The sequence below is a fragment of the Lepisosteus platostomus genome, chromosome 12, assembly GCF_059453375.1.
Source record: "Lepisosteus platostomus isolate fLepPlt1 chromosome 12, fLepPlt1.hap1, whole genome shotgun sequence".
NCBI lineage: Eukaryota > Metazoa > Chordata > Actinopteri > Semionotiformes > Lepisosteidae > Lepisosteus > Lepisosteus platostomus.
In genome coordinates, this window is record NC_142622.1 from 16,840,260 (window position 1) to 16,864,331 (window position 24,072).

The following is a 24,072-nucleotide window of genomic DNA, read 5'->3' on the forward strand; positions in this document are numbered from 1 at the left end:
TAAAGACGGAAACTATCTTTAGTTTCTTAGGTGGGAAACATATAAGGAATTCACAATTTGCCAGCAGAAACGTGGCTCGGATTAATTTATTTCACCGCACCACAGCAGCCCTGATGAACAGTTCCCAGCTGAGGCCAGGTGGGGACCAAACAGGACTAAGTGCTTTCCTCCTGGGCTAAATGGCTTGGCAGAATGTGCTAATTTGGCATATCTGACACTTAAAAGATAGAAGCAGATGTTGGCGTTAGGGAGGCTCAGATCAATCTTCATCCCTGTCGTCTTGCACAAGGATTTCAAGCAGCGGAGTAACATCTAGATTAGGAATTCCAAATTTAGAGGAATGAAAAAGACCAATTTTAATCTGAGAAATCGAACAAAGAGATTGAGACTTGTGAGCTGCATAGGGATTAAAGTTCTGTCTGGCCAAGAACTACAATGCCTTTGAATGAAAGAATTCAGTCTATTAATACATATGACTAACATGTTTGACTGTTTTCCACTAACAGATGAGTAGCACAGAACACCCTCCCATACAGCATCAAGGATAAAGGACGACTGAAAAAAGGAGGCCGTAGCAGCCTACCTCCCCCATGTCGCTCAAAGCAGCTAGACATTCCAGGAGCCAGAGCTCAGCCACACAGCCAAAAAAAAACCTCATACCAAGTCACACAAATCACTAATATTCATGACTCTCAGCCAAACTATTTGTTTTGGTCTTAACATGGAAGATTTTTTTATTTGCTTGCTCATTATTGCAATGACCTTGTGAATCCAAGCTACAGCTAAACTTACATCAGTTTATTTTTGAAAGGAATAAGATGTGAAATCAAGTTACTTCAGACTCGCTCTCCGCTAATATACCATCACACAAAAAAACGGATGTTTATTTCTATAATTTGGGGATTACATACTTTATTTTATAAGTAAAATTTGTTGTCAAGATGCACTCTTATAGATTTGCGTACTGGGAGAACTCTAAGTATGGAAAAAAATGGGGAGAAATTCATTTTTCACTCACTTCAAACTATTACCTTTGTGTAAGACATTTTGGAAATTAAGGACCGCATAATGCCCCAGAGGCAATGAACCAGAAATCTTCCAAAAGGATTAGATTCCTCAGCTGCATTATTAATCAGTCTTGACACTGACTTGAAAGGTGCTTTCCTGGAGACAAAATGTAGCACTACAAAGTAACTGCTGCCATCTAGCTTGTTTGGTAGTTAGCAGTTAATTGATCCAAGAATCTCATCCAGCTGCTTCATGAACAAAGCCAGGTTACTGGCTTCATCAACATTGCAAGGTACTTTATTCCAGAAGTAGGGACTTCCAATTGCAGCTTTGAATACATTTTGGTCTCCATTTGTGTCCTGTGCTTAGAATTCTGCTATCAGTTCTGATATCTATACAGTTAACATTGGTAGTGCCTTTGAAGATTTACTGTGGAATACTTCCTTCAAGACGCCCTCGACGTCTTGTATATCCAAGACTAGAAAGTGGCAGTTCGGTAAGCACTGGAATCTATGTTGCTGCTCTTCTCTGGACTGATTCAGATATTAAACATAATGAATAATTTCAGTCTGATGAAAACGTACCATGGAATTATATACATATTTATATCTGACATTCACATTTAACAGACACCACCTCCCATGAAATCAAAGCCTGTACACACACTCCATGCTAGCAGGCTCTGGTGTTCTGTTCACAGACGGATGATGCCATTATATAGGTTTTTGATCACTGCTGTATAAATAAATCCACTGCTGAGAAAAATAGTTTTTTAGATATGGAGCTATACTGCACATTCTGCATTTAGGGGAGAAGCCTTACCTCTGCAGCTTTAGCACAATCCTTGGCTCGTTTGTGAAGAGTCACCCAGGTATCTTCATATCTAGAAAAAGAAGCACAAAGAGGACTCCTCTGTGACTGATGCGGTAAAGGCCTTTGCTCACAGGAGCACTCCCAGAAATCACCAGGTCTGAACCTGAGTTATGTGAATCTTATGTGGGAAACACTGGTTTACTGTAGGTGCTTGGGGTCTCAAAGTGTGAAAAGGAGCAGATGGCCTGACAGCTTACACAGCAGAGTGAAAGTCTTCAGATCTCTTTCTGTGGTATGAGGGGTGTGCCAGGGAGAGGAGAGGAGATGATTAACAACTCATTTAGGCTCATGCTTGGAGGAAAGTGATGCACAAAAAGAAAAATAATGTTCAGTTCCAAAGACAAAATAGACTCCATGGGATCCTTCCACAGATCCCAGTTAGCATCAGCCCTGGAAACGCTTACCTACAGTACATTTACATTACAGTATGTGGTCCAAAATTAGCGCTAATCTGTGTTTTTAAATCTAAAGCCATATATTTCAGGAATTATGAGTCTTACTCTCTTCTAAAGTTCATGAGCTACTCTGAAAAAGACAAATCAGTAGATATGCCTGATAATAACCTCTCCACAGTCATGCTGCAACCTGATCATTTTCTGCATTACAAAAATGCTGGACAGCAAGGTTTCCAGATATATGAGCCGTCAATTTGATCTGGAGAATTCTTTTGATAAGGCCGATTCTGCAACATGAGCATTAGCAAAGATAACGTATGGACGTTTAAAGCAGTGTGAAATGATGTTTGGCGTTTTATTAACTCAGGAATGTTTGAAGGAAATGCTCAAATGAGTGAAGGATTATATAAATTCAAGTAGGTCCTGTTTGTTCGTCGTTATACCACTCTTCATCACAGTGATGCACTTCAAAAAGCATCTCACCACTCCAGAGGTTCATTAGGTGACTCTGCTTATCTGTATCCTTGCAGCTTTCAAGATTTTCACACTTTTTCCAGCCTCGCCCATTACTTCGGCTTTTCAGCAAGAGATTCGGCAATCAAAGGAATTTCTCATGCTAGGATTTTACAGAAGCTGAACAGGGCAGCATTAATATCAGCTTAAAAAAACTAAACCTTTTTGTGTGATAGTGCCTTTATAAAAAAAAAACACTTTTTCACGCGTGTGCCATCTTAACCATCCTAACCACCAGACACCCATATTACCAAAGTATCATAATAAATTAACCCACAGTAAGGTAGACATTCGAGAGGAGCAATTCGAGATTAAGCTGCCTGCTGTTATCACTGCCATTTTTCATGAAACAGGAAGAAGCAGCATCATCTGATAATGTTTCTTATCACTCTGGCCTTTTATTCAGACTTTGCTTTCTTTGTTACAATAGTGTTGCAATGCTCAGTATGCTTTAAGGGGACATCTACAGCCCGATCAACAAGGACTACGCATGAAACACTACATTAATGCAGTGATCCATTAACCCTGCCCATCTGGAAAACAAGATATGACAGGGATAGAGTTATTTAAAGACATACTAGTGGCCCAGGAGGTTTTAAGAGCACAACCCCACAACAAACAATGACCTACATCCACACACAGAAAAATATGGATGCCGCAGCAATCATTTAAGAGGCAGGCAACTGTGCACAGCATGACAGACTCTATTCTCCATCTCAGTGTTAAGCACTTGTTAGCGGAAGAGGGACTTTTATGTGGCTCCTTGTGGCTGCAGAGGAATTAAAAATGATCATCAGAGGCTCAGTCAGGGGCAGCTACAGCTTCTTTTCTGTAGGAGGGCTGAGGTGGGCCAGATCTAAAATTGAGGGGTTTGTGCGACATCTCCTGGCCAAACTCTTTTTCTTCACAAAAACAGAATAAAAATCCAAACTCTAGGCACAGAGGTCAGCTTTTACCCCGTCTCCAAGTCAGCTTGCTAGTCGAACGCCAAAAAGAGTTAACTTTCTGGTGAGATGGCGGCACTTTCGGGGATTTGAAAGCAGATAGACAACACCTATAGAGTATATAGCATTTTGTAAAAAACATCGACATCCAGTTCTCTCTTATGAAGCAAGACATATAGTAGCATGTGCTGAATACTTATACAGAACTTCAAACACTCAATGCAAAAATGTGTAGGGCATGGACTGAGAATATTATGAAAACAAACTTTCAGATTTAAAAAGACACATGCTAAAAGATTTATTTGGCTTAGCGGGCAACATCAAAGGAAATCACACAGCAACCAAAGGACCTAGCAGAGCTCTGAAGAGCACGTTTACCCAGAGTTGCTAAATATACCAAATAAAAAACAAACTTGTTAAATAATGAATGTCCTTACAGTGGATAAGTGACCCTTATTCATGACCCTTCTCTTTTATCCTACATCACTTTCTCATGTTACTGTACTTGACTCATCAACACAAAACTGTGTTAATCCCTTGCAGATGAGGCATTTGGGTTCACAGCTGCAATGACGTCATGGAAACAGCCTCAGTGACATCATGGTATTTCAGCCATTTTTTGAACAACTTTTTCAGTGGACTGATATTTACCAACAAGTAGGGCTGGGCGATAAGGCCGAAAACATTATCACGATAAAAATTTTCATATCAGTCGATATCGATAATTATCACGATAAATGTCAGTCAAATCATTATTTGTTCCAAGTTTAAAGGCATTTTTTCTCCTGAGTGAAAGTTGAAGAAACCAGACAGTTAATTGGGAAATTAAACAACTCTTTATTTTAGGAACACAACAGCTGCCAAACAGCAGAAACATTAAACAAATCTGTCAGCTGCCCGGTCTGCAATACGCACGCGCACTAGCGCAGTATTTTGTGCGCATGCGCATATCATGCGCAAAGCATAAACATATATATCGAACATTTATCGAACTTTTGTTAAAATTATATCGAGGAAAATTATATCGTGATAATTATCGTTATCGAATTATCGCCCAGTTCTACCAACAAGCTGTAAATACACCACAGGGGCAATACGATCTCTGGAAATTTAAAATTGGACCTTGAAAATTGAACTGGTCTTTCAATGCATTTGCTTTGTCATGTCCAAGTCTCTCGCTGTGTGCAATGGATGAGGGAAAGAGCAAAGCAAAGTCAGCCTCTTCCGCCTTCTATTGAAATAAAAATGAAGGCCCTCTTTTCCAATCAGATAGCATGTTGCTAACAATGCATACCACAGTCTCATACAGTTCTTGACTAAAAAGCCTAATGTAAGAAACCAATACAATACTACATCAGTCCAAATGTTCTGATGATAGGTAGATACAGGCACTCTATAAAACCACAAAGTGTCTGTAACCACGGTTCAAGGTAGATCTGAAGACATTAGCAGCCAACCAAGTTCGTTGGGCCAAATGAGATCCTCCTGTATGTAGCCATTTGTATGTTCTTATGCAACTTAACATAGGCAGTAAGTGGCAGAAACCCACACTAGTATACCATCACGACTACTCTGATAACAGTGCAATGACATTTTTCCATAACTCAGAAGTCTCTGTTATGTTTGGAAGTTAATTATTTTTTGTAATTTTTACTAAATATAGACGTTAATAAAAATTCCCTTAACATCTTTTGGTCCAGGCTTTAGCCAAGAAAAACCTTTATGAATGCCAAAATAACAGAACATGAAAATTACATTAGGAAATGCTGACCGTCTTTGCTTTACTATAAATCATGCACCACCCTGCTGCAGCTACTTCAGTTCCGAAATCTTTGGTAAAGTTATTACAGCCTAGCTCATTAACTGAGAGTCAAAAATTGAATTTGTAAATCTGTTCCTCGACAGTTAACAGGCAGTTTCTTAACTGACAGACTGCATTACTTCACACTTCCTACAACTTACGGAAGAGCACTTCTCCAGATTTCACAACTCCTTCAACTGTTCAGGAGGGGTCTCATTCACTTGCTCTACACAGCAGGTTATGACAAAAATGACAAAACGAGCTCTTAAAGCAGGTGTTCTTTATCTTTGTCCTGGGGGGCCAGTGTATCTGCAAGTTGTCCAAGTCTCAAAGCACCAACAACTTAAGAGCTGCAAGATGCTGCTAAGATAGACTAATTAAGCTAATAATGAGCGGATTCTGGTCATTAAGAGCCCATTTAGACTAAAAACCTGCAGAGACCCCAGAAATCCCTGAGCAGTACTGGGAACATTCACTCTAAATGTTAAAAACAGAAACATCCATGTCCTACATCAGAAAAAAAATATGTTTTATCTCTTCTTACTTCAGTTATCAACCAGCACTTCAGTATGATTAGAGCACATTTGTCTGATCATGTCTAAGGAAGGTAAAACATATTAAGCAGCTGGATCAAATTCATTCACTTGTTAAGGGGAGGACATATCTAACATTTTGTCAATTTAGCTTTTGACTTGCAGACAAACACTACTGGACTCAACACAGGCTAACTAAAGCCCCTGTTACAACTTTATTGCTTGCCTTATCCTGGTGTTTCTAAGTAAAACCGCTTCTCCTTTCACTAGGGAAATCAAAGGACTCTTCTGACTAAATAATAATGGGTAAGTCACAGTTCTGTCATTTTTCAGTGCCATGCAACACACGAGAAAGGAGGCATTCACAGACAAAGATATTCACCACAGTATAAGAAAGAGAGCTAAGTAGCACTCATTTCCAAGAGTCTGTGGTAACATACTGTAACATTTGGCCAGCTGAATCCACACAACAGGTTTACACTTTGTTCAATCAAATATATATTGAAGAAGAGTCTAAAAATAAACTTGTCCCCAGACAAGTAGCAACAGGCCTGGTGGATGTGACAGGTATGAACAAGTAGCACTTGTGTCCAGACAAGAAGAAACATGTCGACTTGCCTCCGAGGCAAGCATCAGTGTGCAGATTTACTACAGGGGCAGGTTACAACATGAAAACCGGGTGCTCGGGCAGGTTGCAGCATTCCAGCGAACTCCGCGGGCTGAAAGCTTTTCCCATTTATATTCCAAGGCAGGCAGCAACGTGAAGAGACAAATCTCCTGCAGGCTCAGACATACCGGGAGCTCCAACAGAGCGAGAGATACAATGCTGCACAGAGACTGCTGCAGCTGCTGCCGGAGCAACTCTGAATGTAGGACTGGAACATCAAAAAAGCACTGGAAGCATAAAAATACACTGGAACATCAATATTTTGGAAGAGCGTATTTGAATACCCCCAGGCAAAATTGATTTTCCAAGAATGTTAGAGTGATTTTTACCAAAACACTGAATACCCCAACACAAATGTACAAGTTTTCTTAAAATACTGTATATTTTCTAAGAACACTGCTCGGCTACTCTTCAATGCCTGTATATAAGACTTACCTGGTGCTCTTCCTGACTCAGTCTATTATAATAATAATAATAATAAACTTTATTTTATATAGCGCCTTTAAAGGTGGCTTCTCAAAGCGCTTTACAGGATGACAATAACAATAAATAAGAAGACTACAACAATAAATAAGAAAATTTCACAAGACAGGACACAATTATAATTACAACAATACAACAATAACAATAGAGGAGACCGTGGAAGATGGTATTAAGAAGAGCAGAGGGGTGAAGAATGGAACCAGTTAAGTAAAGGCTTTTCTGAAAAGGAGGGTTTTGAGTCTGGATTTGAAGGAGTTTAGAGAAGGTGACTCTCTAATATCCTTGGGCAAGGAGTTCCAGAGCTTGGGGGCATAGCAGGAGAAGGCCCTGTCGCCCATACAATGTAGACGGGCTTGGGGGACAGTAAGGAGGGCAGAATTTGAAGAGCGGAGGTTGCGAGGTGGGGAGTAGGGCGATAAAAGTTCAGACAGGTATTGAGGTGCCAAGCCATGTAAAGCCTTGTAGGTGAGCATGAGGATTTTAAAGTCTACGCGGAATTTGACCGGAAGCCAGTGCAAGGACTCCAGGATAGGAGTAATGTGAACACTTGCACTAGATCTGGTCAGGATTCTGGCTGCTGAATTTTGGACATACTGCAGCTTGTTCAGAGTAGATTTAGATACCCCAGGGAGCAGAGCATTGCAGTAGTCAATTCGAGAGAATACAAATATGTTGATCAGCTTTTCAGCCACAGTTAATGATAGCATAGGGCGTAGTCTTGCGATATTTCTAAGGTGAAAAAAAGATGTTTTGACAGTATGCTGTACATGTGGGTCGAATGTTAAGCCAGAATCGAATATAACCCCAAGGTTTTTCAATTTTGATTGGAGCTCAAGTACAGAGCCATCTACAGACAGGGTTACAGGACTGGCTTTACGAAGTTGATGGGGGGTACCAATAAGCATGACTTCAGTCTTGTCACAGTTAAGATGAAGGAAGTTTTGAGTCATCCAAATTTTTATGTCAGAGATGCAATTAGATAGAATAGAGACAGCCACATCAGTGTCGGGTTTGGTATGGATGTATATTTGAGTATCGTCAGCGTAAAAATGAAAGCTGAGGCCATGTGATCTTAAAAGCTGACCAAGTGGGAACATGTAAATGCTGAAGAGCAAGGGGCCCAGTATTGAGCCCTGAGGGACACCAGACTTGACAAGACCAATTTCAGACCTGTACCCATTGAGAGAGACAAAGTGACAGCGATCAGTGAGGTAAGACTTAAACCATTTGAGGGCAGTGTCAGAGACTCCAAACACAGTCTCGAGACGAGAAAGCAAGATGTTATGGTCAACAGTGTCAAAGGCAGCACTGAGATCAAGAAGGATGAGTATGGAAAGAGAACCAGAATCAGAAGCTATTAGGAGATCGTTGGTGACTTTGACTAGGGCGGTTTCTGTGCTGTGAAGTTGACGGAAGCCAGATTGGAGGGGTTCGAAAAGGTTGTTTGTCATGAGGTGGTTATGTAACTGAAGTGTGACAGCACGTTCTAGAATTTTAGAGAGAAAGGGTAAGTTGGAAATGGGGCGGAAGTTGTTAAGATTGTCGAGAGCCATGTTAGGCTTCTTTGGCACTGGGGTAATAGCAGCAGTTTTGAGGACCGTTGGTACAATGCCGGTGCTCAAGGATTCATGTATTATATTGAGGACAATGGGACAGAGAGAAGAGAAACAGGACTGGAATAAAGTGGTGGGAATGGGATCTAAAATAGATGTGGTGGGTTTCATGCGCGTAACTAGTTTGTTTAGGGATGCTGAGTCAAGAAGAGAGAAGCTGGAGAGACGGGAACCAGAGAAGTTGGATGAGGAGGGAGGAGGTGTGGAAATTATATCCGTAGTGGAGAGAATGTGATGCCGGATGTTGTCAATCTTAGAACTAAAGAAATCTAAGAATGTGTTGCAAAGTTGTGATGAGGCAGGTAATGTGGTGGGGCAGTTTGGCTTGAGCAGTCTGTTGATGGTGGAGAAAAGATGTCTGGGATTGTTTTGGTGATTTTCAATGATGTGAGAGAAGTAGGTGGATCTAGCAGACTCTATAGTAACCTTATAATCAGATAAGTAATCTCTCCAGGCCTGATAATGTACATTTAGGCCGGAAAGACGCCACCTACGCTCAAGTTTGCGAGAGGCTGCCTTCATGAAACGCAGATGGTCATTGTACCAGGGGGCAGGGCGAGAGAAGGAGATGGTTCGAGTTTTTAAAGGAGCAAAGGTGTCGAGGGTAGATAAAAGAGCATTGTCAAGTAACTGTATTTTGTCCTCTAGAGGGTCAGAGGAAGAGAAACAGGATAAGGAGGACAGAACAGAATTTGCAAACCTTGGGTGATCAATTGATCGCCAGTTGCGGAAATTTACAGAGCGTGAGGGGGAAGTGTTAGAAACAGGTAATTCCAGATTGAAGAGAATGGCTAAGTGGTCAGAGAGGCCTAGATCAAGGGGGGAGCAGTGGGAGACAAAGGAGTCATTTGCAATAATTAGATCTAAGGTGTGTCCTTTGTTATGTGTAGGGGTACAAACAAACTGAGCAAGTTTGTATTAACTTTACAAATCACAAAGAAGCCAAGAAATATTACCTGAGAGGCTGTGGCAATCTATAATTAATCAAGAAAACCTCCAAAACCAAGGCACAGATTTTGCTTAACTAATCAAACAGCTATATATCCGACTGCCTCAATTGGTTGTTTAAGGGTCACATGCTGTTCACCTTGCTAAAAGGCTAAGACATTGATCTTTACCTCTGGCCACGATGAGACACCATGTTTTCTGGTTTTCATTACACTGGACTCATAATGACAGGTTGTAAGTATTTATTGGTAAAGTCACCTATAAAATATCCTGGACTGTCCCTCCAAGATCAGATGTGAACATCACTCAATCAAAAGTGTATGAGCCATGAACAGGAGAGCACCAATGTCTCTCATTTCAGCTGGGGCAGACCTGAGGGTTTTTAGCTTGGGTCTCCAAAGGAAGACATGATCGTTGCTCTATTTGGTCAGAAAAGGAACAAATCAGTCATTGAACCAGAGTTCGATGACACAGAGCCGATGAAGGTGAAACTGGCCTGCAGGTGTAGCGATGACTGCATGGGTGAGAGGTCACACTAGTCTTCTAACTGCAGATTACAGAGGCTCAGAGAAACAGATAGGAACTCCATAACGATTAATCCCATTTTCTGTTTTACAAGCTGCAGAATCTGTATGTGAGCTACCATCTGCTTGAACACATTCACACAGAAAGATGCGATAGGTTTCAAATAATATTAAGGGGGCTGCTTGGTGTGCGAAATCTGAGGCGTGTTGCTACCCAGAGGTGAATTCCCACAGGACACCACACAATTGGCTGAGACCATGTCAGAATGACAGCCAGGGTCTCCTAGCGGAGCAGTTTGTGGTGTACTCAGTGCCTCTGTCCTCCGGCAGCTCTGTGGCCTCACAGTGAGACAAGAGGTGGATGGCTTAGAGGGGAACTGCAATCCCGATTTCTCAGACCAGTTATTAAATCTGGGCAACAAAATAAATCAATTGACAGCATCGCAAAATTTGACAAATTCCGAATTCATCACAAAAGCATGAACTTTGTGAAAGCGCTCCGTATTCACCATGGTGACGCTCCGTATTCACCATTCACCCTTGACTCGCAAATGTCTGAGAGCGAGAGTTTGGGAGAATTGCAAGAGAGGACAAGTGGCTCACTAGTCCCCTCAGAGACGAATGTAATGTGATGCACAAGCAAATAAGTACAAGTTGTGCAGCAGATATTTCACTACAGAAAGTTTCCAACGTGACCTAAATGCAGATATAAATGGAATAAAGTTCCATTTATTGGCAAAACCATCTCAAAGTCAAGAGCAATATTTCTATGGGATTAAAAGAGGTGTATTCATAAGCCTGCTTGTTTACCATGTAATAAGGCTGCTAGTTCTGAATCGCAGGATATGGCGCTGTGTAAACATGGAAATTACGTCTATTTTGTGATGTAATTTGGGGGTATAAGCCTGAAATATAAAAACGGCATTGTAGTTCCCCTTTAATTTGCACAGACCTTCAGTAACAAATCAAGTAGATTCTAAATTTAAAGAAAAAAATAATAATTATTTTAAGAATCCGTACAAGAGCCTGCAACCTGAACTAGACCAAACCGCTCTCCACTGAGGTCCTGCCAGGTGCCAACACTTGCTATTTGTTGTTTCCAGGTGTTGAATTAATATAATGAAATGAATGCTCTCCTTTGAAAACTCCGCTCTGAGCCAACACCAACACTGTTACTCGAGTTTTGCGTCTGACCAGGAAACAGCAGATCTTATTTTGTATGTGAAAGTATTTCAGATTTTTGTGTAGGATATAAAATGTTAATCCTCAAACTACCCCAGCCTTGAACACTTTTAATCAATTCACCAGGGAGAGATGCGTCTTTGCAGATTTGTAATATTCTTCCACCGGCAGAAGGAGAAGATGAGGGTTATACTGAATTAAACACTTGCTATTTTGTTTTGCAAAAGACTTGAACCATTCCTGAAGTGCTACTAGCTCCCTGTTAACAAGACTGCAAATTCTTAAGCTCTACAGATGCCCTTAACAATTAGGTTCATACCAGCATTTTAACATTTAAATAAAAAACAACAGCAGCAATCCCCCCTGCCCGGCCAAGCAACTGAACAAAGATTTTAAATGTGAAAAAACATTTTGGGTCATGGAGAAAAGCACACAGTAAGAACAGATTCATCAGGTGCCGATAAATTATGAATAATTATTTCCCCGTGATTGAGAACACATTCAGTGTTGTATGGAAATTAGTCTCTTCAGCCACTACACTGCATCTGTAATTAACAATTAGCATCCTCTCCAGAATGACTTCGGAAGGCAACTCTGAACAAATATCTTGCTTAAAGTGCACTGATTTTACCTGGAATAAGATCAGTTCATGCCTATCATTTCAAAGGCTTTGCTTTGAAACACCCATTTTTGCATAGTTCATAGGTGTCAGTTATAGGATGGATGATCGAGGACTAAGAAAAAATATTACATTACAATATTACATTATTAATTGATAACATCTTAAGAATCCACAGCACCTACTTATCTTAGGCAGGATGCATTTTCCTCTGAACAATCCTGTTTTACTATTTAAACCTGACTGTAGCAGCCTCTCCTGAACCCTTACATATTAAAATTAGTTACAGTTTAACATAAACCTCCTTCAAACTCTTTAACTCCCATTAAACAATTCTACATACAGTATAGCTGTAGATTAAATCAAGCGATGTTATGTAAATTAACAGCTTGATAAACATGTCGTATACCTTTTAATTAGGCAGACACTGCTGTCTCCCTTTGTAGTAAAAGGAACACCAGTGCTTGTGGTGTTACTGTACATCTGCAAACCTGTGCTGTAAATGTTCAATTTCAGATTTCAGTACTGTAACTGAATTGGATTTCTGTGAAAGACAAAGCATGCTCCTTATAAGTATCCATCTGTCATATACCAGACCATACAAAATCTGCTCTCAAAATATTCACTGGTTTGCAAATACTCACTTTTTTAGCCTACCCACAACAGATTATATTCTGCTGGGCTGACAATGAATGGAAATTATTCAGAACTCACAATAAAAAACATTTAGGTGGCACACTGCCAGTCCAACATAAAAAGCCTTGAGATATGCTCTTTTTGCCTCCTGTCACTAGAAATAAGCACAATGAAGAGCACATTAACTCAAATTCTTAGCCACGAGTCTCTGAATCGGCAGTCATGTGCACCGCTGCAGTATTCAGATCTGAACTGAATTCCTCTGGGAGTGTGTAAGGTCCATGACACTAACAAAGCTCGACTAAACAGGCTGTGAAAAAAGTTCAAAAGCTTCCATGTCCTATAGATCAGAGAATGGTGATAGTATCTATAGTGCTCAGAGATGGAATACGTTTCAACAGGAGCATGACAAGAGCTGTATTGCCTGCTTTTTCCCCCATGTTTCCTATACAGTAAACCCTTGTTTTAATGGATTCATAGGGGGAAAAGGGTGTCCATTATTGCTGTAAGCCTGTTTAATCACAAATGACATGTCTTCAGCCCAAAAACACACTATATATAAGCTCTTAACGTGTAAAAAAAAAGTACCATATAAACTTTGCTAAAGCATACCAAACAAATACCACCCATCATATGAAATTCTTCTAACCTATTAGGGCACTGTTGATATTCCTTAATTTTACACATATTTAGTATTTACTTTTACCTTGATTTATTATTTGTGCATTTCCCTGATTTTGCATGTATTTCTGATTTTACAGACCGAATTCCCCCTTCAGCAGATTTTGTCCATTAAATCCAAATTCCTTTAAACTAAGGGTTTACTGTTTTCTACTGGCAGCATTCAATGCCTCTGATAGCTCACCTTCCACGCTTATTAATTATTCCAATACAATTATGTGAGGTCTGCTCAGATTTTTTTTTTTTTTTTTTTTAAAGAAGCAAATTGAGATTTCTCAATCCTCCAGTACTAAAGTGTTTCTTTGAAAATGGAGCTGTGGTTCAGTTAGTCATTCAGTCATGAAGCACGTAATGTTAATATTTGTTCTGGGTTTTTTCATTCTTATGTGGTGAAAAAATACAGCACTTTTAAAATTAAAATACCACAATTACGTGGTACAGATACGTGCTACAGATTCGTGCAGTTACTTGCCAGAAACTTTAAAAAGTGTCAAAGAATAGGTCACTTTTTTGAGAACATACTGCACCTCTGGGTTAACAGCACACTACTTCTTTATTGCATCGCTTCACTATAAATGTGACGAAAAAAAGAAAAATCAATCCAATCATATACAAACTTTCAAGAATAATAAGGACCATCAGAAAATGGTGTGAAATATATCAGGAACATATCATAAATATCAGGAATATGTCTGTAAACAGTTATTATGTGATAGAAATTAATTGTTCAAGTTTCTCAAGTTGTGATTTTGTGAACATTGCTTCAACAATGTTGGGTAGCTAAACTTTTACAGGGAACGGAGGCACCACTGGGGTTATTACAAAACGAAAGTGTTAGTCATTCTAACACACTAGATTTTTAACCTGTCCACCATTATCTTAAATATCTAACTTTTCCCAAGGCCCATACCTAAACACAGGCACTTTGCACTGAACCACATACCGGTTTAAAAGCTCTGTTCCAGCGGAGAAGAGAGGCAGCTGATCCACAGTCCTGCAGGAACAGAAGAAGATGGATTAGACTGAAAACCACTAAGCTGGAGAAAAGATAAATAAAAATGAAATCTGCCCGAGTCTCCCTTTCTCAAAACATGAATGACAAGAATACAGCAGCCTCTTATAAAAGAAGAACCAAGTTCGTACCAAGACGAGCATTTTTATCATTTGCTCTCAAAATACAGGGCTCATGCACTCACTCTTATGTTTAATGTACTAAGAGGCTATGTGCACCTATGGATTTGTCTAAATTTCTTCCTCTGTAATACCTTTATACAAATTATTTCATTCATTCAATTAATGTTATACATATGGTCACAAAGAATTGTAGTTAGATTGGATTGTAACAAAACATGTTACACTAATGGAGGACAGCATTTGGGTACCACACTTTTCCCTTCCAAGATGCTTACAAAGTACAACTGTCCTGCAGAAATCTGCTACATAATGATGCAGCAATACAATACAGTACAATACTAAAAAATGGACAAATGGGCTTTGCAGTATCCATTCCATTGTTCTTTTATGGGAGTCAGCATGAATATAACAAGCTCAGAAATATAAATCACATAACACCCAGGGAAAAGAGCTCAGAAGCAGAACAAACTGTTTCTGAATCAAAGTGTGCTACTTTGCAGATCTTAATAGGTAAGCACTCTCCCGCCCTAAGGGACTCAGGGTAATATTACAAAAATATAAAACTGCACTTGCAAGAACAACAGTACTTATCTACCACTGTATATTACTAAACAGACATTAAGAAAACAAGATGGCAACATCTTTTCTAGATTACCTTCTTTTCATTCTGCTTCAGTGATTTCCTGATAGCTACAGTGCGTCGTGCTCAGCCACTAACTTTCACACAGCAAACCCAACCAACTCCATTCATGGGGAGGAAAGCCAGAGCAAAAAAAAAAAAAAATCCTAACATGACAGTAAAAAAGGGGGAACTAACTGCATGACCACCGTCCTTTTGGATCTGCGGCACAAGGAGGAGTGAGTGTATTTTGATGTCCCTGAACAGACAACCACCTCTTTACAAACACAGCAACCATAATTAACTGCAACTATGAGGCTATAGCCTACAACACGGTGCTTGTCCTGTTAAATGAAACTAATTATCACTTTCAAGAATCAGCCTACTGAACTTTCCCCAAACTGGTTAAGCTTTTGCATGTCAGGAAAAAAAAAGAATTGATATTGGACTTGTAAGATGGCCTCCTCTTCACCTTATGGCCTCGACTCTTTAAAAGAGTGTAAATTCACTTCAACAAACACAGCAGGGGTTGTTTTAGACGGCCGCCTTTAATTGGCAGCACACCTGCACAGAACACACCAAATATCACATTTATTACCTCTGTTTCTTCTTGATTTTTGCCTCCTTCGACTTATCACTCAAGGTCTTGATCCTGAAACAGAGCAGAGCAAGAGGACACAGAAACAACAGGATTCATTCTCATGTGATTTAAATGCAGTTTATTCTTAAAAAGAAGGAACATATCTGAAGAGATGAGATATGCAAAATAAATAAATGAATATTCTGTAAAAGATGTTGTTTATCCACACACAGAATTACATCTACTGTTAATCATTAAGTTTGCATTGAACTTATTAACCCAGCCAGCAAAGACTTCATGCTTTGATTTCAATAGGGTAATTTATAATAACTGAAGAAATTCCATCAAATAATTTTAACCAAACAAATTTCCTCTTCATTTAGAATTCATTGTAAAACAGAAAACATTGTCTTTCCCCCCACCAGGCTTAAAACTGGATACTAAAAACATCATTTTACAGTAAGGAGAAGGTACAAGTTTCCAAAATGCAATTAAAATATATTGGGGGGAGGTTATTTTTGGAATTGTTTCAATAAGATTAATTGTCTTTACATAGCACTTTTTTATATCAAAGGATCACAAATACCACTGAGGTTCAGCCACCACCTGGGAGACACACAGCAGCCCCGCTGCACACTGAGATCAAGCTGATCAAGTGAATTAAGGGAACGCTTCAAGGAGGCCACATTTTATAAAACATAGACACAGTCACACAAATTATTTTAGTGTAATTCTGTGAACCGGGGGGGGGGTTGTGCTTTAACAGATTATCAGAGATGTTAAATTTAATCTTGCGACTCAACTATCAGAAAACTTTTGAAATGCGTTGTTACAGTCTATATAATACTTTGTACCGTATTCCATATACAACACCGTACAGTATCTCGGTAGCTCAGCGGTATCTGTGCTGCACGCTACGATTGTTAAATAGTATCATTCGTCAGAAACTATTCAGATTTGACATTACAACACTTCCGGGCTCAAAAGCATCCGATGTCCTTGCAGTGTCGGGTCACGTGTAATTAGAAAACTGTGCAAAGCACTTTCACCCGCACATCACATGACAGCCAGATGCAAGTGATTTTAGATATTGTGCAACAAATGCAAAACCATTCACTTGCCGTTTTCCGCAACAAATGTAAAAATTCCCTCATCTGTTTGAGTTATGACTTGTTTAGCAAACATCTCCAATACATCTAATAAAATTAGCTCGAAACTAACTTTAGTACAACCGAAGTTTCTAACATAGGAAGTTTCAGAACATACAGTACGTAACACGAGTGTTGTAGTTTAAGGTTATCGTTTCCCCATAAATAAAAACAGCAGTCAACCTCCTCTTTTTTTCCCTTGAAATATTTCCCCTTATACGTTTTTAGTAAGAAAATGGAATGCTACTGAGCATGGAAAAGAACGCACGTTTTGAAAGGTTATTTACGATTTTACAATACTTTTGTTTCTTCTGCTGTCTTTCATTGCTTAAATGAAAGTCGAACATTTCATTCCTTTTAACAACGCTGACAGAGTAAAAAAAGTACAGTACTTTGTAATACTCAACAACTGAAACACAAACCCTGTGGTGAAGTCTTGCTGCACGTTCTGCAACCTCTCTCTAAAATTCTCAAACATCTTCAATTTCTCAATTTTATTATTATACTGTCGGTAAGATTCCTGAAGTCATGTCAGTTTCGATGCTCTGTGACGCGGCTAAAGCTGTCTCAGATGTCCCGTCTCAGACTTCAAAATAAGTCCATATTGACAGACTGCAGATTTACTAGTCCTCCCCCCGATCGTCCTGCAGCACCATCCTGACCTCCCGCCGTCTACTTCCTGCTTCCTTCACGTGTCAGCATCAACCAATGACGTCAGCGTGTTGTCACCGCTGTATTAGTGAAATATCGTGGTGCTATTTCTGTTTTCCCTGCTTGTTGTATATCAACGTTTATCTTTTATGTAAATAGAAATTTACACAATTGACATTTACTTGGAAGTATCCTAAGTGGAAAAGGACTCTAAAGCAATATCGTCGTAGTACCTTCTCCTTTAACAAATAATAGGAGCGAAGGAAAAAGTGTTTTTTAGGTCGTTCTATTTTGTGATATGCCTCCCAGTATGATTCTGCTAATTCCCACACAGAGAAATTCTCCTGTGTGATTTTGAGGCTGGTGGTGGACAGATGAGCTAATTAAGAATTGGCAGGATTCAGCCTAAGGTGAAACAAGATAAAACAACAATTCAGTGCATTTCAAACCAGTTTTCAGTATTCCAAAAATGGTATGCCCACCGGAGTGAAACTTAGTTTCACTACTGTGTGTTTCTGTAACATTGTCTGAAAAAAAGAAAAACCGTGTTCAACAGTTTGTAACTGGTGTAACAAGCTTACAAAGCCTTTCCACATTCGTACTGAAAATATTAACTTTTTATATTCATTTGTGAAAAATGGACTGTCCTAAATCTCGTGTTGGGAGTTTTTATAGTCGGCTATTGCATATGTGATTGTTTTCCTAGATCTATGAAAAACATGTGACTAATGATCTTTAAAGCAACGTACAAAGCTTAATTTGTATTCAGTACAATCTAGATTGTTTATGTCAGCATTGTTCCATTGTCATTGCATAGTTGCTGAGTTTTTTACTGCATCAACGATTATATTAACTGAGCTACTGCCAAGCTGAATCACCTTTCCCTGCATTATATCAGTTCATTACCACTGACAGAGAAACTGCTCCCTGTCATCAGATACATTAAGGGTTTTCAGTACCGACCGAGTGGTTTACAAACCATAGGCTCATGGCCTGTATTTTCAAAAGAAAAAAATGTTTCTTCCCAGAAAATGACAGTCCCAGCAATATCTGCCTTCCTGTAACATTTTCCATAAGAAAGAAGGTATAATTTAAGGAAATCAGTTGATCTATATAAACCCCCAAATGTATAATAATTTAATAATCATTCTTATCACACAGTTAATTCTCTGCATCTGCACATTGTTGCCCTGTGTTGGCAATGTTGCTCAAGTTACTACTTGGTGTTTACTGTAAGACTCAGCAGTTACTGCAAAAAGTTGCTTGAAGAATAGAACTACACGAACATCCCATGAGTGTGGGTATTGTTATTGGTTTGCGTCTCTTCTCTTCAAAATCTACTTATCTGGGTCTCAAGATTAATTCTACATTAGGGTCTCTGGTATATTTTTGAAGGGGAGATATTTATTCTTGGATATCAGCAAAAGGCAGGGATCAGAAATGAAATGTCTGTCCTGTCATCTCTTTAACCATGTCAGATATGAGTGTATTTTTTTTCTCAGACACATCATCAAAAACTCTTAACAACACTATCATGCTCAATACTTAAATATTGTAACGCTGGATACTTAAGCTTGTACGGTGTTCTCGTTTAAGGGTGCTTTAGAATTCCCAATGAATTATCAAGATTCAGTCACACACTGTCCAATCTTCAGTTTTTTTTTTCTGGGAAGTTCAAATAGCAAATATTTTAGACAAGAACACTCATATCCACTCTGTTTGACCAGCTAGGGGCTGCTATGTTCTACAATGTGGGAGCAGGGTGAAAGTCTGAACCCTATGAATTTAAATACTAATCACAGAGCAGAGTAGCAGAGCAAAGTTTTTACACAGGAGTCTGTTGACGCATAGTTATTGAAACAATAGAGCACCTGCACTGCAGAAATGGGAGTTTTATTCATTGTATAGCTTGGAACATTCACCAAGTGTCCATCCAATTTATAACATTAATGCTGGATTAGGTGCTACAAATATTAGCATTATTGTTATAGATTGTTTTCACAATTCTCCATGAATTAGCCCAAATAAGAAACAGCTCCACTACTCTCTTGAGCATTCTGCTTGCTGGGGTCTTATGACAGGTCAGGCAAACACTGTTATCAAACAGCAGCTTTAATGTCTTCCTATTATAAATTGGCAATGGTTTAGTTTCACCTGTCACAAGTAATCTGTGTCAATATTTAACACTCGTGGCCATCTCCAGTCTCATGGTGGTGCCTTTTCCTTGCCTGCAGCTGCTTTTAGAACTATAACATTGGTTCAAAATACCTCTGTGTTGAGATCATTTTCATTGCAGCCAAATCTAAATTAAACATGGATCTTGTATACGAATTCTCTCTTGAGTGTGTCAGAGTGTGTCATGGCAGGATGGTTTCTGAAGCGGAAGTTTATGGAAAATCCAAGCTTCAGTTACAGGGCTGGTCAGTTACTTGGAAGGGAGACTTCCAAGGAAACCCAAGTTGCTGCTGTAAGTGGCATTGGTGGACCAGTAGGAGGTGCTCTTCCTTCCAGATCAGACTTTCTTATCAAGTGCTCCAATATAGTGACTATAGTGACAGGAACACTGTGCATGAAGGAGATGCTGCCCATCAGATTAAATGTTAAATCCAATGATGGAAATAGTGAGTCCCCCTCCTATAAATTAAGTGTTTTGATAGGAAAGTACTATATAATGTTCAGTAATTACAGGCATTAGAAACATTACAAACTGAAGGATGTGGTGGTTGTTGCATTCTAGTAGACTTTGTGTCTGTCTGAAAGAATTTAAAGGACATCCAGCATGAAATCACAACAAATACTTCACATGAGATTAGGAAGCCTATCATTTCCGAGCAGTAATTCACTGAACCCTTCAACAGTGTGTAGTAAGTATAGTGAATAAAAGTTCAGCTTTGATAATGTTCTGCCACATGTATGATCCATTCAAACTGGTAGTTTCAAACCTCCTTCAATAATCTGTTGCCATATAAGGATGCCATAATCCTGTAAGAGAAAACCTTCCTCATACCTCTGTCTTTTTATTACGGGAATTTGCCTCAGTCTTCCCCTGCTTTATTCCAATAGTATAGCTCCCAGCTACGGAAAACATATTAAAATCAGTATTCTAGTCTCATTTCACCTAATTGAGACTGGAATGCTGATCCTAATATTGTTTACTTACTTGCCATTACAAAAATGTATCAGATGGTTAATTTAAAACTATTAATTATGTTCCATTAGCACAATTAGCTATTTAAGTGGCTTGCTGTTTGAGTCTTCATGTATTATTAAAATATTAATGGAATATTTTATTCCTCTACATTCTTAAATATATTGATAAGTTATCTCAGATTCATGCTAGGAAGCATGTAATGCAAAAGGATGACAAGTTTGAGAAGGTTATTTATTTCATCTGCTTTGCAAGTGGCTAATTGATCCTAAATTAGTCAGGATGAATTTCTGAGTGTCACAATCCACAACTAAAAGTTGTTCCCCCTCAGTGTAATGACATTTCTTTTTTCAGTCATACTGTATCTGCACTTCTAATTTCACTTCGGAATGTCATGGGCATATTTAGAGTTTTAGGATTCAGTTCTTCTGAGGATTCTGAAAACTTGAATTGAAACCCCTCAACAATCTCCTTGATTCTAGTCTAAAAGGATATATTTCCTCCAGTCTGTGCATAACATTCCTTTGAGACCACACATTCAGGATTGGTCACAGACAAGCAGAGAAACACTTTTTTTAGGATGGAGGAATCAACAATTACAGATACATTGATTTAACTACCAAGCACATTTTACTACACACATTTATAAGAATCAGCAGAAACTAATGTGGAATTGCTGTGATTCTCTTGGTTATGTCTAAATCAGAGAGAGAGCAATCAGCTATTGTGTTGCAGAGGCATTAAGACAGCGTGCAAGAGAAAGAGTTTGTGGTACATGCAGTATCTTTTCATGGATCTGGAAATGCTGTGAATTTTAGCAAAGCCTTCACTTTCTCATTAGGACAGGCTGCAAATTTACATTCCATTAACTTTCTAATGTGACGTAGGGTATGTGTCAGATTTTCACTGCCAGAGCAGCTGCACATAATGGAATCCCTGGATGGAATGTCTGTATTCTGCTCCTCGTTGGTGTAGCCAACAAGATAGTCCCTATAAATATGTGTGAGCAATTCAAATCAACTAGTTATTGTCTTGCTGAGCCCTATTGTATGTATCCGATCCTTCATCTGCCTTGAAAACAAATCTCAAGAGGACTGTTGACAGTTGCAAAGAACTTGTAAAACCTGCTCTTTCTTTAAGATCTCCATATCATCATGTACAGGTATTGCATATTCCTAGCGCTCTCTTGCATCCTCATTATTTAATTTTCTGATCATTTCAACTACTGCATAAAATAGCTTATTCTTGGTTTTGGAAAGGCGGGAGACTAATTTGTTTCACACAGAGCTTGTGCTCATGAATGACGGACGTTGTCTAGTGGAGATGCTCTGTGGCGTTGCCTCTCTCTCTGTGTTACGTTCTGGTTTCCTGTTAGAAGGAGGACATCACTCACAGCTTTGACTTTTTCTTCTTTAACTACCTTATCTTCATTAATTATTTTTGCGCCAAATGCGTCTCTGCATTCTGATTGGGAATCCTCTCTTTCATTTTGTTTTATTCCATTTTGAAAATTCAATGTGGGAGCTGGTTCTGATGGAGCAAATAAAGGATAAGACTGCATATAATAATAATAATAATAATAATAATAATAATAATAATAATAACTACCAATGTACAGCCTTCACCTGGATGATGCAGCAACAGCCAAAGTGTGCCACTACACTCACCACACATCAGCTATTGCTGGCAACGAAAAAGTAATGGAGCCAATTCATAGATGGGAAGTATTAAGAGGCCATTATTAGTAAAGGCCAGGGGAAAATATTACCACAACATATAGGGTGATCGCCCCCTACTGGTCCAACTAACACCTCTTCCAGCAGCATCTGTGGATGTACAGTTTTTTGCCATGAATATGCTTTATACCATTTTTATCCTTATATTTTTTCTAAATCTACCATTATGCCATTTTACCATTTATACCAGATTTCTTGTCAGAAATGGTATTTTTAGTACCATAGACCATTCACCTTTTTTGTGTAAATTTGCATGCATTTCTAATTTTCAAACATGAGCGATTTATATATCCAGTCGAAGAAAAAGATGAGTTGGTAAAGTATCCTTTGTGTATGATTAACTTTCCTCTTTGGCCAGCATGTTTCATCAGATGATTATTGAACCCTACAACTAAACAAAACTACCAATAAGCCCTGCAGTTTTTCTAAATGTGCTTAAGCAGCCTCATCAGTTCTATAACTCCACATGAGATACTTGTATTGAGTCCCTTCATTTGATTCTAACATGCCCTCAACCTGTTTACTTATGGAATAAACTAACTGTTCCATCTGTGTAAAAGTGATCTAGGTATCTATGAAAAATTTCACTGCTTTGACATAAAAAAAAGATTTCTTTATAAGAACCAAAGGCTAAAGAGAGTATTTTGTGCAAGACTTGTGGTACAGTATATGATATTGTATTGGTGTGTTTGAGACAGATGAAGCTGTGGCACTTGGACATGAAAATGTCAGTTAATAACAGTTAATATAACAGTTAACAAGCCATTTGGTAATACTCTAGAATTTGCACTTAATGAGAGAAAGGAAGAGATCTCTATGTGAAAGCAGTTTCAGTATTTACTTGGTTTTGTACATCTGACTAATTAATTTCACTGTTAAACTGTAACCCGTGGGCTCTGCTTACTACCTTTATAAAGACATATTTTGCAAGAGTGAAGGGTCAAGAGTGCTCTACAGTCATGACTCTGTCACAGAAATGAGGCTGTTTATTCTTATCACCTGTTTTTAGACAAGGTAGAAAATATATTTGCTTGCCAAAACACAGATAACCTATTAAGGTCAAAATTCTAAATGTGTTAATCATGCTAAATACACCTGAAATATGTTTTCCAGTTCACTTGCATATTTTAATGTGGACTAAATATCAATTGAAGTGATTTACTTACCTGATCCAAGGTAAGCCATAATGAGACTGATCATTTTTCTATGGATCTTGTGTATTAAAAATATTTTACTGACACTTTCTAATACGGATTTGGAAATGAAGGAATCTACAGGTCTTGCTTGAGGTTTGCTTTGTAATGTCACAAAGTCAGGCAAATGAAGTGTTTCTAAAGAGCAAGGAGGCATGAAGCATCTTTAAGAAGGACACAAGGTCAGGGGTGTGTGCAGGTTACAGGGAGACTTTTGGGAAATGTCCATTTTTCCCACAATTCAAAGATTTTAGTTCTCCTCACTAATCAAGGATCTGTGCTCCTGCCTAAAAAACTATGAGCTTGTGAGAAATCAGGGCAAACTCTACTTGTAATAAAGTTACAGTTAGTTAAGATTAAGTTTAACCTGTCAGGTTTCTTGGCTTATTGAGTTGAACATTGGAGGTAGAATGAAAGCTATCTACCCAGAAGCTAATTATTCA

At 38.8% G+C, this 24,072-nt stretch overlaps 1 protein-coding gene across 2 annotated transcripts in view; it reads right to left on the reverse strand.

The window, feature by feature from the left end:
- The window catches only part of dtnbp1a (dystrobrevin binding protein 1a), a 105,888-nt gene extending 88,303 nt beyond the window's left edge, over positions 1-17,585 (reverse strand). The window contains exons 1-4 of one of the 2 annotated variants that reach the window (XM_088601176.1): positions 17,324-17,585; positions 15,772-15,825; positions 14,364-14,414; positions 1,831-1,891 (exon numbers count right to left, since the gene is read on the reverse strand). In XM_088601176.1, the coding sequence (XP_088457302.1) occupies positions 1,831-1,891; positions 14,364-14,414; positions 15,772-15,825; positions 17,324-17,379 (222 nt within the window). In that variant the 5' untranslated portion in view covers positions 17,380-17,585. The remainder of the gene's footprint in view (positions 1-1,830; positions 1,892-14,363; positions 14,415-15,771; positions 15,826-17,323) is intronic. The other variant, XM_088601175.1, reaches the window with a different exon arrangement.
- Between the last annotated feature and the right edge of the window lie 6,487 nt (positions 17,586-24,072).